General features: G+C 39.6%; 1 protein-coding gene across 1 annotated transcript in view; it reads left to right on the top strand.

The window, feature by feature from the left end:
- The window catches only part of mamdc4 (MAM domain containing 4), a 65,947-nt gene extending 49,752 nt beyond the window's left edge, over positions 1-16,195 (top strand). The window contains 7 exon segments of the mRNA XM_061877024.1: positions 1,567-1,631; positions 1,633-1,693; positions 2,725-2,849; positions 2,924-3,029; positions 6,946-7,127; positions 8,747-8,812; positions 15,712-16,195. Of these exon segments, the coding sequence (XP_061733008.1) occupies positions 1,567-1,631; positions 1,633-1,693; positions 2,725-2,849; positions 2,924-3,029; positions 6,946-7,127; positions 8,747-8,812; positions 15,712-15,747 (641 nt within the window). The 3' untranslated portion in view covers positions 15,748-16,195.

The following is a 16,195-nucleotide window of genomic DNA, read 5'->3' as shown; positions in this document are numbered from 1 at the left end:
AATGCACAGTAGTGCGTAAATGTGTTCCTGTATAGCAGGGGTACCCATTACGTCGATCGCGAGCTACCAGTCGACCGCGGGGGGTGTGTCATTTGATCTCCAGCCAGGCTTTTTAAAAAAAATAGACCTAAAAATTAGTGATCATCAATCTTCACCAAGACATCACTTAAATGACATTCGCGGTACCGGAGGGTCTTGTGAGATGACGCTGGCTGCTGCAAGATCATTATTATGAAAAATGACCGAGAGGAAGGCGAGAAACACTTTTTATTTCAACAGACTCTCGCGCCGTACCTTCCGTCAAAACTCTAAAGGCCGACTGCACATTTCCTATCTTCACAATAAAAGCCCTGCTTCATGCTGCCTGCACTAACTAAATACAGAGTCTCGGAAAACTGGCGTGCACAAGCGATCCCTCAGAAAGCTGGCGTGCACATATAAATAAATGGGTTGTACTTGTATAGCGCTTTTCTACCTTCAAGGTACTCAAAGCGCTTTGACACTACTTCCACATTCAGACACACATTCACACACTGATGGAGGGAGCTGCCATGCAAGGCGCCAACCAGCACCCATCAGGAGCAAGGGTGAAGTGTCTTGCTCAGGACACAACGGACGTGACGAGGTTGGTACTAGGTGGGATTTGAACCAGTGACCCTCGGGTTGCGCACGGCCACTCTCCCACTGCGCCACACTTGTGCACGCCAGCTTTCCGAGACTCTTATTTTGTTAGCGCAGGCAGCATGAAGCAGGGCTTTTATTGTGAAGATAGGAAATGTGCAGTCGGCCTTTAGAGTTTTGACGGAAGGGATGGCGCGAAAGTCTGTTGAAATAAAAAGTGTTTCTCGCCTTCCTCTCTGTCATTTTTTCATAATAATGAACTGGCAGCAGCCAGCGTCATCTCACAAGACCCTCGGGTGCCGTGAATGTCAATCAAGCAAGCTACGGAATTTGCCGGCAATGTTTTTCTTGTAAAGTGTATGGAAGCTGGATGAATTAGATGCCAAAAACCAACCACTTTCATGTGGTATTGTACAGAAAGGACAACTTTTTTTGTCCTCCATTTGAAAATGTGGGCGTTATCATCATTACTGTCTGATTCCAATCAATGCAAGTCATCAGAATCAGGTAATACACCAACTTATATTCTTGTCTTTGTGAAAGAAAGACATCCAAATGTGTTACACATGCTTGTATTATCATTAAACACATTTAACTTGTTTACAAAAATGTGTCTTTCATAAATAAATAAATATAAATGATATATATAAATGAGGTAGATCCCCTCGAGTTGGTCAATTGAAAAGTAGCTTGCCTGCAGAAAAAGTGTGGGCACCCCTGCTGTATAATATTTCTCCAGCAATGGTCATGTGGTGAGATAAATTATGGTATTTTGAGAGGTAATCATTGAAGTAGGACATCACTGAAGGCGTAGGTGGGAAACGCACGACCCGCCTCTGCTCAGCATTGGTTATAAGAGGTTTCATCTTCTCATGAAACCAAAAAATGTATATTTATTTACAGTTTTGGTTCCACAATAACTATCTTCCACTCCCCTTTTCCCAGGTCACTTCCTGTTCCTGTCAAGTAGCAACCGGACAGCAGTCTATCAGAATGCTCAGCTGCTCAGCCCCGCACCTGCCCCCGACTAAAGGCACTTGCCTGAAATTCTGGGCCTACAAACCGTACTCATGTAAGGATTTTCAGGACGACGCCTAATAATTAATCAACAGTACGTCGCCATTGTGAGGCTTCAAATAGTTAGTGTTTTCAGAGGATAGAGATAGTGTCACAGAAAGGCCAATGTCATCTGGAGTGGACATTTATTTTTGGTCTTTGTCAGGGTTACAATTATTGGAAAAAAAAAACACTGACGTCTGCGCAACAAAAAAACACCTTTTGGGCCCTTCTTTGTGGGGGAATAGCAAAAATACATCACTTACTGTACAAAGTCTGCTGTGACTACGATGCCAACTGAGAAAAATCAGGCAAAACCACCTGTCAGGACCTTCCTTGTGAGAGAATAGCAAAAACACATCACCTACTGTACAAAATCTGCTGTCACTAGGATGCCGACTGAGAAAAATTAGGCAAAACCACCTCTCGGGCCCTTCCTTGTGAGGGAATAGCAAAAACACATCACTTACTGTACAAAGTCTTCTGTGACTACGATGCCGACTGAGAAAAATCAGGCAAAACCACCTTTCAGGGCCTTCCTTGTGAGAGAATAGCAAAAACACATCACCTACTGTACAAAGTCTGCTGTCACTAGGATGCTGACTGAGAAAAATTACGTAAAGCCACCTGCCGGGCCCTTCCTTGTGAGGAAATAGAAAAAATGCATCACTTACTGTACAAAGTCTGCTGTCACTAGGATACCGACTGAGAAAAATTGGGCAAAACCACCTGTCGGGCCCTTCGTTGTGAGAGAATAGCAAAAACACATCACTTACTGTACAAAGTCTGCTGTCACTAGGATGCCGACTGAGAAAAATTAGGCAAAACCACCTGTCAGGCCTTTCCCTGTGTGGGAATAGCAAAAACACATCACTTACTGTACAAAGTCTACTGTCACTAGGATGCCGACTGATTAAAAAATAGGCTATTTTCTCACCTTTGTGAGAAAATAGCAAAAAGTAGTGAAACAGTAAATGATAGAGGTAGGGCTTTTTTGTTTTGTCGTGTCCTGATTTATTAAATGAATCGTTGTACTTCTTCTTGCAGCCGACAGCCAGCTGAAGGTCTGGACATTGTCCAAAGGTCTTCTCAAGGAGCTGCTGGAGGTGAAAGAGCTTGGAGGGCCGTGGGGACGTGTGGACATTAACATCATTTCCACGGACGAGTACCAAGTGAGATCCTCACCGGCAACACAGACAACAAACACATGACACCGAATATTAAAGATGCTGCTTTTTGTCGCCAGATTGTCTTGGAGGGAATCAAAGGTGTTTCCGCGGTCCTGGCTCTGGATGACATTGAGTACACCGTCGGGATCGACTGTGCCAAAAAAGTCACTGACGTCCAGACAAGTAAGGGAGGGCAAATATTTAGCATGTTTCAAAGCACGAAAAGCAACATTGCATGTGATTTTTTTGTAGCGAAGGAAAATGGGATTGTGCCAAAAGTGGCCTTTTATTGTGGGCAGCCACACCTGTGCAATAGTCCTGCATCTTGATTTGTCACACCCATGAGGTGCACTGCAATAAGTCAGTGTTCAAAAACAAGAAAGATAAATACAAAAATGAGGGGTATTTTACTTGAACTAAGCAGGGGTGTCCCGGGAGCCATTTGCGGCCCGCCACACATTCTGCAAAGATTGCAAAATTGATAGTATTGCAAAAATTAAAAAAAACATTAAAAAAAAAGTGGAATGAGGTGAAATCTAATGTCAAAAAGTGGCAATGTTGACTCAAAGCTGCCATGCAGGGAATTTTTGTTTTCCTTTTGTCTTTCTTTTCTTTTTTTTCCATTGCTCCAAAAAAAAAAAAGACAAAAAAAATCTGTTATAATGAATTATTACTTCAAAATTATCACTTTAAAATGTTTTTTGTGGAAAAAATATTGCATATGTTGTGTGGTTGCCATATAAAAATATCAAAGTTTTGACAAAAGTGCATAAAACAAACAAAATAATAGTTCAAACTTAAAATTGACAGATATATCGGAAGTTGATCTTGAAATTGAAGTGTTAAAAGTCATTAAAAAAAAGAATAAAAATGCATCACTTTATGAATGGGGAACCTTTCGGATCTCAAATATATTTAGAAGATTTTATGTAATTTTTCACTGTGATTACTCAAAAATATTAAATAATTAAACTCAATGGTGTCCTGCATTATTGGGCCTACCGAGGATGTCGTAGTGGTTTGTGCAGCCCTTTGAGACACTAGTGATTTAGGGCTATATAAGTAAACATTGATTGATTGATTGATTGATCTTTGAGGGCTTTAATTACTAAATAAAAGAACTCTCCTGAATGAATCAATAAAGTACTATCTATCTATCTATCTATCTATCTATCTATCTATCTATCTTGATTGATTGATTGATACTTTTATTAGTAGATTGCACAGTTCAGTACATCCATCCATCCATCATCTTCCGCTTATCCGAGGTCGGGTCGCGGGGGCAACAGCCTAAGCAGGGAAAGCCAGACTTCCCTCTCCCCAGCCACTTCGTCTAGCTCTTCCCGGGGGATCCCAAGGCGTTCCCAGGCCAGCCGGGAGACATAGTCTTCCCAACGTGTCCTGGGTCTTCCCCGTGGCCTCCTACCGTTTGGACGTGCCCTAAACACCTCTCTCGGGAGGCGTTCGGGTGGCATCCTGACCAGATGCCCGAACCACCTCATCTGGCTCCTCTCGATGTGAAGGAGCAGCGGCTTTACTTTGATTTCCTCCCGGATGGCAGAGCTTCTCACCCTATCTCTAAGGGAGAGCCCCGCCACACGGCGGAGGAAACTCATTTCGGCCGCTTGTACCCGTGATCTTATCCTTTCGGTCATGACCCAAAGCTTATGACCATAGGTGAGGATGGGAACGTAGATCGACCGGTAAATTGAGAGCTTTGCCTTCCGGCTCAGCTCCTTCTTCACCACAACGGATCGGTACAATGTCCGCATTACTGAAGACGCCGCACCGTACAATTGACCACTAAATGGTAACACCCGAATAAGATTTTCAACTTGTTTAAGTCGGGGTCCACGTTAATCAATTCATGGTAAAATCTATCCATCTAAACACTGCATATTTCAGTTTTACTATAAAAAAGAAAGTTGTCTTTGACAGAAAAGACATAAAACCTTATTATGTTTTAATTTATATCAACCTCAAGTTGATATAGAGATTTACTGTAAGCATTAAATGGAAAATATAATAATAATTTCACTTATTTTTAACATTTTAGTGACTGAGGCCCTCTATGCTCCCCAGGAGCCCTAAGGATTAAAAAAAAAAAAAATCCATATATTTTGTTATGGTTTCAAAATGAAAAATATCAAACTGGCCCCCGCGTGCTTAAATTTTTCCGGGTGCGGCCCTCTGTGGGAAAAGTTTGGACACCCCTGAACTAAGCAAAATTATCTGCCAATAGAACAAGAAAATTTGACTCGTCAAGACTTTCCAAAACAAGTAAAATTAGCTAACCTCAATGAACCCAAAAATACCTTAAAATAAGTATATTCTCACTAATAACTGTACTACTATATGAGTACATATTTTCTATTGTTTCATTGAAAATAAAACAGCAAAGTCCATTTGGCTGTCATCTGTTTTAATTATGAGATAGACAGTTTTACTCAATATAGGTCATACAATATCAGCCACAAGCTGTAATATTTTACTGAGATTATTTAGGACCAAAACCCTTAAAACAAGTAAATTATTCTAACATAAAATTTGCTTAGTGAGAAGAATTATCTTATTAGAGAGAAATTAAGCAAATACCAGCCTTATTTGAGAGATTTCATCTTACTTAGATTTCAGTATTTGCATTGTGGGGTGGATTATCTTGGCAAAGAAGAAATGCTCACTAACACAGATTTAGACAGATTTGTGAACAATATTTGAGAGGAATAGGTCTTTTCTATACCATATTCTCCGGACCATAGGGCGCGCATCAAACTCTAAGGCGCACTGCCGATGAGCAGGTCTACTCAGGTCTATTTTCATACAAAAGGTTTTATTATTTTTTTGTAAATGTAAAATACTTTCTTGTGGTCTACATAACATGTAATGGTGGTTCTTTGGTCAAAATGTTGCATGGATGATGTTTTACACATCATCTTCAAGTATCTTTCTGACAGTCGCTTCAGGTCATGTGGGCGGGTCTTATTTACGTTGCTCACCTTCGACAGCGTCTTCTCTTTTTTGTAGCGGTGTAGCGTGCAAGGACGGGAGTGGAAGAAATGTGAAAAGATGGCGCTAACTGTTTTAATGACATTCAGACTTTACTTCAATCAATAATGGAGCAGCATCTCCTCATCCGTGGCTCACTAGTGCAGCAACAACGCCGGAAATGTGTCCCGTGAAAAACCGTCCGACTGGAACCCTCTAATAACTAAAGTTCCTCGGGTGAATAATGTATACTCACTACACCGGTTTGTTTTAGCGCTTTCATGGCGAGTTCGCTGACAAATATAAGTAAGAACTTTACACTACTTTATATTAGAAATGGCAACAGTGGAGGATGAATGTCACATAACAAGAAGATAGAGAAAAAGAAGAAGCTGATTGTCTACGAACTAGAAAGGCAGATGCGTCCAAATTTTCAGGACTTATGCAGAGCCCAAATACTGATCAGCAGGTACCAAGGGTAAAAAAAAATTTATTTTGCATAATATTGTGAAAAAAAACACCAGATAATGTGTCTTACCTTGTACGCACACCATAATAATACTCCTATGTTGAAGCACAGTACAATAGAATAGAATAGAAAGTACTTCCATCAAGTGGTGCGGCTTCACAGCTTACCAAAGTCCTACTAAAACATTTGTTTACATTTTTGAGTGTCGTGTGTAATGTTATATATTTTCAAAGGAACATATAAAATGTTGGTGTTGTTTACTGTAGTCATATTGCAGTCTACACGTATCTCTTATGTGTGACTGCCATCTACTGGTCACCCTTATCATTATACCATGTACCAAATAACACAGCTTCAAAGTCAGTAAGCACAACCAAAATTATTCCATACATTAGGCGCACCAGGTTATTAGGCGAGTTTTGATGAAATGAAAGGATTTTAAGTGCGCTTTATAGTCTGGAAAATACGGTAAATAGTATAAAGTTTAATGGAAAATGGCAGCAAAAAGAAAGGTTTTGTGTTCACATTTTTCTTCAGTATAGATTGAAATACTGTCTGGTACAGTGAAGGTCCTGCAAGAACTGGAATGTGTTAAGCTTCCAAAATGCGATGAACAATATCAAATGTGTTTTGTTTCCCCTGCAGCGCCGAGGAAGCCTGACAATGCAGGCGGGATCGCAGCCTCGGTCCTGGTGGTCCTGCTGTTGATTGGCACTCTGATAGGGCTCTTTATTTTCTACCTGAAAATTCAGAGGAGGGCCAGGCTTTTGACCAACCCGTCAGCTGTCGACGGTTTCAGTAACGACACCTACGAGCCCAGCGTCACAGTAAGTTCATGTCCCTATAATGTCCAAATCATTACATCTAAATGGGGTTGTCCCTATACCAATATTTTGGTACCGGTACCAAAAAAAATGGCCTTATTGGCTTTATTATAACAAAAAATCTTATAGTACATTAAACATATGTTTATTATTGCAAGTTTGTCCTTAAATAAAATAGTAAACAACTTGTCTTTTAGTAGTAATTAAACAAAAAAAGGCTCCTAATTAGTCTGCTGACGTATGCAGTAACATATTGTCATTTATACACCAAATATTTTGTACACATTATAAAGGACAAACTGTAAAAAATGATTATTAATTCAATTGTTCATTTACTGTTAATATCTGCTTATTTTCTGCTTTAAAATGTTCTATCTCCACTTCTTTTAAAATGTAATAATCACTTAATCTTCTCTTGTTTGGATGCCCTACATTAGTTTTGGATGATACCACACATTTGGGTATCAATCCGATACTAAGTAGTTACAGGATCATACATTCAAAGTCCTCAAATGTCCAGGAACATATATCCTAAGTTTATAAACAAAAGAAGATTTTGTGATGCTAAAAAAAAAAAAATGTAACCATATCAACTAGATACGCTCCTGTACTTGGTATCATTACAGTGGATGTCAGGTGTAGATCCGATACCAAGTAGTTACAGGATCATACATTGGTCATAATTTAAGTTAAAGTTAAAGTACTAATGATTGTCACACACACACTAGATGTGGTGAAATTTGTCCTCTTGACCCATCACCCTTGATCACCCCCTGGGAGGTGAGGTGAGGGGAGCAGTGAGCAGCAGCAGTGGCCACGCCCAGGAATAGTTTTTGGTGATCTAACCCCCAATTCCAACCCTTGATGCTGAGTGCCAAGCAGGGGCGTAATGGTTCCCATTTTTATAGTCTTTGGTATGACTCGGCCTGGATTCAAACCCACAACCTCCCGATGGGCCACTGAGTAATTTAATTTCAGGGACATATTTCCTAAGTTTATAAACATAATGTGAATTTAAAAAGAAAAAAGATTTTGTGATGCTGAAAAATATCGGTGTAATCGTAGTTGTATCGACTAAATACGCTCCTGTACTTGATATCATTACAGTGGATGTCAGGTGTAGCTCCACCCATGGCATTTGTTTACATTGTGACGCCGGTGAGCTATTGTATCCTCCTATGGTGTGGAGCGAAGCATGTTTAACTTTTCCTCGTCCTCCAGTGATAATGGTACTTGTAACAAACTTACTTTATTTGTCGCCATGGAGGCGAGGATTAGTGATTTAGAAGATGATAAAACACTGCCGATTGCAGATGGACATTTAAGTGTTACAACTTCACCTTTATCTTTAGTTTTTAAGCCAAAATGCGTCCGTTCTCCCTTTCCCGTTTACACACTGTGTCTGCTTTTAAGTACTCTGTGTGTGCGCGCTGCCGAACATGCTCCTCTTCTCGTAAAACCAGCAACGTCGTGGGGGACTGGTACTTTTTAGATTCGGTATAGTACCGAACCTGGTTCATCAGTATCGCGGTACTACACTAGTACTAGTATACCGTACAGCCCTACATCTAATCATCATCAGGATACTGACATGTTCTGATTCATGATGATGTCCACGTCAGGAGAACCACGTCAGAATCCCCCCTGCACAAAACCACCCGATGGCCGCCGGTTTCAACGACGTCTCTGTGAGTAAAGACTCTTGCTCTCAAATACTGTAAATCCACAAAGAACAATGATCGTAGTCAATGTCATGTGCTTCAACTACCTCAATTCAAGAGTGTTTGGAGATAAGAGCTTCCACTCGGCTAATTGTTACGCTTTCAGTTGCAAGTCAAACATTTAGTTACCCGAGTTAGTTGGTGTGCCAAATGTCATGATGAACACCGTAAGTTCTGACCAAAACATCTGGCTTTGGGATGGAAAAAAGTGGGTTTCAAAGGCAATACTGACAGGAAGAAGTTGATGATGTTCATTGAAATAAAAAAATAAATCGTCAAAAACATGAGAGAGCGTGTAACCAATTGAGCAATTCACTGCTAGTCTGCACAGTATTGGAGCAATAAAAAATCTCCTCACACACACACACTCTACTGAAACACTCATACACACGACTGAAATGTTTTCCTCTCACATACACTACTGAAACACTCTCATACACACTACTGAAACCCTCATTCACACTACTGAATGTCACGTTTGTAAATCTGATTTCATGTTTGATCATGTTTTGTTTTGTGTTCTGGACTCTTGTTCTGTTTTTTCCCTTCCTGGTTTGTGTTTGTTACCATGACAACTCATTGCTTTTCACCTTGCCCTCCTACTCACGCCCATGCCCTCAGTCCCGCACCTGCTCCTAATTATTCACAGCCACTATTTAAGTCAATTTCTTTCTGTCCATCAGTCTGGGAACATCAACTTTCATTACCCATGTCGTTCTAACTTTCATTGTTATCTACGACCTCGCTGCTCATTCTCCATGCCCACGATCACCTGCCACGCACCTTGCTATTCTTGCCTCCCGTTTTTGTTGTCACAGTAAGTGTTTTGTTTTAGTTGTTTATAGTCATGCCATCGTGCTGTTTCTGTTCTTAGTTCATTCATGCCAATCGAGCAAGTGTTTTTGTTTCCTGTTTATATTTTGTAGCCAAGTTTTATACCTCCTTGTGTGCGCCCTTAGTTTGTTTATTTTTGTATTTAGAATTCCAAATAAAACATCATGTACCTGAATTCACGCCTGGCTCGTCCTGTAATCCCGCTGCGTCGAAGGAGCACACACAATCCATGTCCAAGCTTGACACTGAAACACTTTCATACATAACTACTGAAACGTTTTCCTCTCAAACACACGACTGGAATGTTTTCCTCTCACACATACTACTGAAACACTCTCATACACACTACTGAAACCCTCATTTACACTACTGAAATGTTTTCCTCTCAAACATACTACTGAAACACTCTCATACACACTACTGAATTGTTTTCCGCTCACTCATACTACTGATGTACGATCAATAGACGTGGAACATGATAGTATCATGCTTATATATCTATACATTACTACCTTCTTTTTATATATATATATATATATATATATATATATATATACATACATACGTATATATATATATACATACATACATACATACGTACATATATATACATACGTATATATATACATACATACATAAGTACATATATATACATACGTACATATATACATACATACATACATATATATACATACGGGTGTGGTTATTGGCTCATGTGTTACCTAGGAGGTGTTTCCGTCTATGGCGGAAACATACTCATCCGCGACAGTACACCAATTCAACATTTGACGTTACTATGGGGAGTTTTGACGGAGCAGAAACGTGTGAACTCGTTGGGAATTTCCTCCTCTCCCAGCTTGCTAGCCTCAACCTGAACCTTGGTATTTACCGTGATGACGGACTGGCAGTGTGCCGCGCCTCGCCAAGGAGCAGCGAGAATTCCAAGAAGCGCATATGCCAAATCTTCAAAGAGAACGGCCTACGGATCACGATTGAAGCCAAAAAGCAAACCGTCAACTTCCTCGACGTCACTTTCAACCTGAGAAATAACAGCTACCAACCATTCACGAAACCCAACACAACACTCCAATACGTGCACCATGACAGCAACCACCCACCAACCACCACAAAAAGAATACCTAACGGAATTAATAAAAGGCTATCGATGCTGTCGTCTAGCAAAGCTGAATTCGACCAAACAACCCCCCCGTACCAAAAAGCACTTGATGAAAGCAGCTACAACTTCACCCTCACCTATGAACCCACGCCAGGAAACCAACCAAAAAAGAGCATTAAACGAAACAACATCATCTGGTACAACCCCCCATTCAGCAAAAACGTCTCAACCAATATCGGCCACAAGTTCCTCACTCTGATCGACAAACACTTCCCCAAAGGCAACACCCTAAGAAAAATATTCAACAAGAACAACATTAAATTGAGCTACAGCTGTATGAATAACATACAACAAATCATTTCAAACCACAACAACGCAATTGCAAAAGGACTGCCTACCCCCAGACTAAACGACTCTGAAACCAATAAGGAATGTAACTGTCACAAGAAACCTGATTGCCCTCTCAACGGGGGGTGCTTACAAACATCAGTCGTTTACCAAGCAAAGGTAACACGCAAGGACATTAGCACATCCGACACGTACGTAGGATTAACCGAAGGAGCGTTTAAAACCAGATGGAATAATCCCAAGGCCTCCTTTAGAAACCAAACATTGCGGAATTCTACAGAACTCAGCAAGCACATTTGGAACCTCAAAGACAATAATGTTGAATATTCAATAACATGGCAAATTCTTGCATCCAGCACACCTTACAACAGTAGTAATAAAAGATGCAACCTATGCTTAAAAGAGAAACTGTTTATTATATATCATCCAGATCTATCATCCCTCAACAAGCGCAGTGAAATCATTTCAACATGCCGCCACAGACGGAAACACCTCCTAGGTAACACATGAGCCAATCACCACGCCCCTACGCCTGCCTGTACCCACCCACTCTGTGCCCTATATAAACCATTGTATGTGGTGAATGCTTCCATTAAAATCTCCTGATGATTGAGTAAACCCCTCATGAAACAGTTCTGTAGAGATGAAGTAGTCTTGTGATTTTTCCCACACCTACATATATATATATATATATATATATATATATATATATATATATATATATATATATATATATATATATATATATATATATATATATATATATATATATATATATATATATTCACAGACAAATATAATACAGACCAAAAGTTTGGACACATCTTCTCATTCATTGGGTTTTCTTTATTTTCATGACTATTTACATTGTAGATTGTCACAAAGCTGTGAATGAACACATGTGGAGTTATGTACTTCACAAAAAAAGGTGAAATAAATGAAAACATGTTTTATATTTTGCTCTGTTTACTTTTTCGCACACTCTTGGCATTCTCTCGATGAGCTTCAAAAGGTAGTCACCTGAAATGGTTTTCACTTCCCAGGTGTCATAGTTTTGATGCCTTTGGTGACAATCTACACCAGGGGTCACCAACCTTTTTGAAACCAAGAGCTACTTCTTGGGTACTGATTAATGCGGAGGGCTACCAGTTTGATACACACTTAAATAAATTGCCAGAAATAGCCAATTTGCTCAATTTACCTTTAATAAATGAATCTATATATATATTTTTTAAAAAAGGGTATTTCTGTCTGTCATTCCGTCGTACATTTTTTTTTTCTTTTACGGAAGTTTTTTTGCAGAGAATAAATGATGAAAAAAAACACGGTTTAAAAGAGGAGAAAACACGAAAAAAATGAAAGTTTATCTTCAATTTTGACTCTTTAAAATTCAAAATTCAACTGAAAAAAATGAAGAGAAAAACTAGCTGATTCGAATCTTTTTGAAAAAATTAAAAAAAGAATTTATGGAACATCATTGGTAATTTTTCCTGATTAAGATTAATTTTAGAATTTTGATGACTTGTTTTAAATAGGTTAAAATCCAATCTGCACTTTGTTATAATATATAACAAAGATTGATTTGCCAGAATATTTTTTTTGAATTTTAATCAGAATAAGTTTGAAGAAATATTTCACAGATATTCTTCGTAAAAAAAACAGAAGCTAAAATGAAGAATTAAATCAAAATGTATTTATTATTCATTACAATAAAAATATAGAAATTACTTGAACATTGATTTTGTTTAAAAATCCTAAAATCATTTTTAAGTTTGTATTTTTTTCTCTAAAATTGTCTTTTGGAAAGTTATAAGGAGCTAAGGAAAAAAAGGAATGAATTTATTTAAACAAGTGAAGACCAAGTCTTTAAAATATTTTCTTGGATTTTCAAATTCTATTTAAGTTTTGTCCCTCTTAGAATTAAAAATGTCGAGCAAAGCGAGACCAGCTTGCTAGTAAATAAATACAATTAAAAAAATAGAGGCAGCTCACTGGTAAGTGTTGCTATTTGAGCTATTTTTAAACCAGGCCAGCGGGCGACTCGTCTGGTCCTTACGGGCTACCTGGTGCCCGTGGGCACCGTGTTGGTGACCCCTGATCTACACTGTAAATAGTCATGGAAAATAAAGAAAACACATTGAATGAAGAGAAGGTGTGTCCTGAAGATCGATTTCTTGTTTTGTTTTTTGTTTTTTATTTTCTTTTCTCTATTGGACATGTACAAAGTGAATGTGGAAAAGCTTTTAGCTTCAGGCTTTACCTTTTTGGTCAGGAAATGCCAACCGATACTTTTATTTACAAGTATTTATCTGTAGTGTACTGTTTACGTCAGGGGTCGGCAACCCGCGGCTCCAGAGCCGCATGCGGCTCTTTGATCCTTCTGATGTGGCTCAGCTGTTTATTTTGCGACCCCCCGATTTTACCGGGACTATCCAATTTACACCCGGACAACATTATTGAGGGCGTGCCGTGAGAGCTATGCCTTTAACGTCCTTTAAAACAGTGGTTCTCAAATGGGGGTACGCGTACCCCTGGGGGTACTTGAAGGTATGCCAAGGGGTACGTGAGATTTTTTTTAAATATTCTAAAAATGGCAACAATTCAAAAATCCTTTATAAATATATTTATTGAATAATGCTTCAACAAAATATGATTGTAAGTTCATAAACTGTGAAAAGAAATGCAACAATGCAATATTCAGTGTTGACAGCTAGATTTTCTGTGGATATGTTCCATAAATATTGATGTTAAAGATTTAATTTTTTTGCGAAGAAATGTTTAGAATTAAGTTCATGAATCCGGATGGATCTCTATTACAATCCCCAAAGAGGGCACTTTAAGTTGATGATCACTTCTATGTGTAGAAATCTTTATTTATAAATGAATCACTTCTTTATTTTTCAACAAGTTTTTAGTTATTTTTATATCTTTTTTTTCCACTACAAATGAGCTATTTTTTGCACTGAAACTGACGACATAATGCTGTATTTTACTTATTTATCTCTTTTTTTCAATCAAAAATGCTTTGTTCTGATTAGGGGGTACTTGAATTAAAAAAAAAATTCACAGGGGGTACATGACTGAAAAAAGGTTGGGAACCACTGCTTTAAAGGATGTCGTCGAGCCCGCTTTAGCACCATGCAATCTGCGTGCCGACACTCGTTAGTGACTGCAAGCCATACTTGGTCAACAGCCATGCAGGTTACACTGAGGGTTGTGATATAAACAACTTCAACACTCTTACTAATATGCGCCACACTGCGAAACCACACCAAACAAGAATGACAAACACATTTCGGGAGAATTGAATTGAATTGAATTATTTTTATATCGCGCTTTTCTCTAGTGACTCAAAGCGCTTTACATAGCGAAACCCAATACCTAAGTTACATTTAAACCAGTGTGGGTGGCACTGGGAGCAGGAGGGTAAAGTGTCTTGCTCGAGGACACAACGGCAGTGACTAGGATGGCGGAAGCGGGGATCGAACCTGCAACCCTCAAGTTGCTGGCACGGCCGCTCTACCAACCGAGCTATACCGCCCCGAGAACATCCGCACCGTAACACAACATAAACACGACAGAACAAATACCCAGAATCCCATGTACCCCTAACTCTTCTGGGCTACATTATACACCCCAGCTAGCACTAAACCTTGCCCACCTCAACCGACGCACGGTTAGTAATCAATCAATCAATCAATCAATTTTTACTTATATAAATCACTAGTGTCTCAAAGGGCTGCACAAACCACAACACAAACCACTACAACATCCTCGGTAGGCCCACATAAGGGCAAGGAAAACTCACGTTGGATCCGCTTTGGATTAGATTTCGCGACTGTGTTGGATCCATTATAGATTGAACTTTCACAGTATCATGTTAGACCCGCTCGACATCCATTGCTTTCGTCCTCTCCAAGGTTCTCATAGTCATCTGTAACCGACGTCCCATTGGGTGTGAGTTTTCCTTGCCCTTATGTGGGCCTACCGAGGATGTCGTAGTAAGAGTGTTAAAGTTGTTCATATCACAACCCTCAGTGTAACCTGTATGGCTGTTGAGCAAGTATGCCTTGCAGTCACTCCCGTGTGTCTGCAGAACCCATATATAACATAGGGCTGGGCTGGCAAGCTGATTTTACAGTACGTAGAGTGCGCTAAAGGCACGGTTATTATGGCCCGCCCTTATTGTTGTTTGGGTGACAATCAGCAGACATTCGCGAGAATAGTTACTCTGACCTTCGGGAGTCTGACGGAAAAATTGGGAGGGTCGGCAAGCAGCATTCATATAAAACTCGCGGGCCGCACTAACATTAAATTTGCATATTAAGGTGCAGGCTGCGTATCTGAGACCCCTGGTTTATACATAGCACAAAGCAAAAAAAACAGTGTTACATTTAAAATTTCAAAAGAGTTTTGTGGCTCCCATTGTTTTCTTTATTTTGCGAAACGGGTCAAAATGGCTCTTTGAGTGGTAAAGGTTGCCGACCCCTGGTTTACATGAACCGATGCCCAAATGAAAAACAATTGAATGAATTGATGAGTTGATTGGACTCTTGTATGTGTGCAGGTCTCTGCTGGTGTCAGAGAGAGGGAGGTGGCGTGAAGCAGGAGGAAAGGCGCCACTACAAAAGTGGTCTGGGTGAAATTTAGGCGATATCACAGCAGAAGAACTGCTTGTGTCGACCTTACATCAAACACACACACTCACTAACACTAATACACACACTCATAAGGGTCTAATCAGGGCACCGTACGGTACGGCGATGTCCTCAAGGCGGTCCAGTTTGTTTCCTGTGGGCGGATGGCGGCTGGAGGCCGGAGGACAACATTTGGTTGGTCGACATTTGTCTGACATGCTGGCTCTGTTAAAGCAGCACACACTTTCAGACATTTACAGTGCATTGTGGGTAGGCGCTAATTAAAGTTGCATTGTGGAGCTTGATTGATCATGAATTTATCAATCCAATATTAAATAAATGGCCATTAGGCATAAAGAAAGATGATGATAATATATAATTATTGAAGAATACATTAAATTCATGAGCATTGAA

This window comes from Nerophis ophidion, linkage group LG17 (genome assembly GCF_033978795.1).
Source record: "Nerophis ophidion isolate RoL-2023_Sa linkage group LG17, RoL_Noph_v1.0, whole genome shotgun sequence".
In the NCBI taxonomy this organism is placed as follows: domain Eukaryota; kingdom Metazoa; phylum Chordata; class Actinopteri; order Syngnathiformes; family Syngnathidae; genus Nerophis; species Nerophis ophidion.
This window is presented reverse-complemented; position numbering and strand designations above follow the sequence as displayed.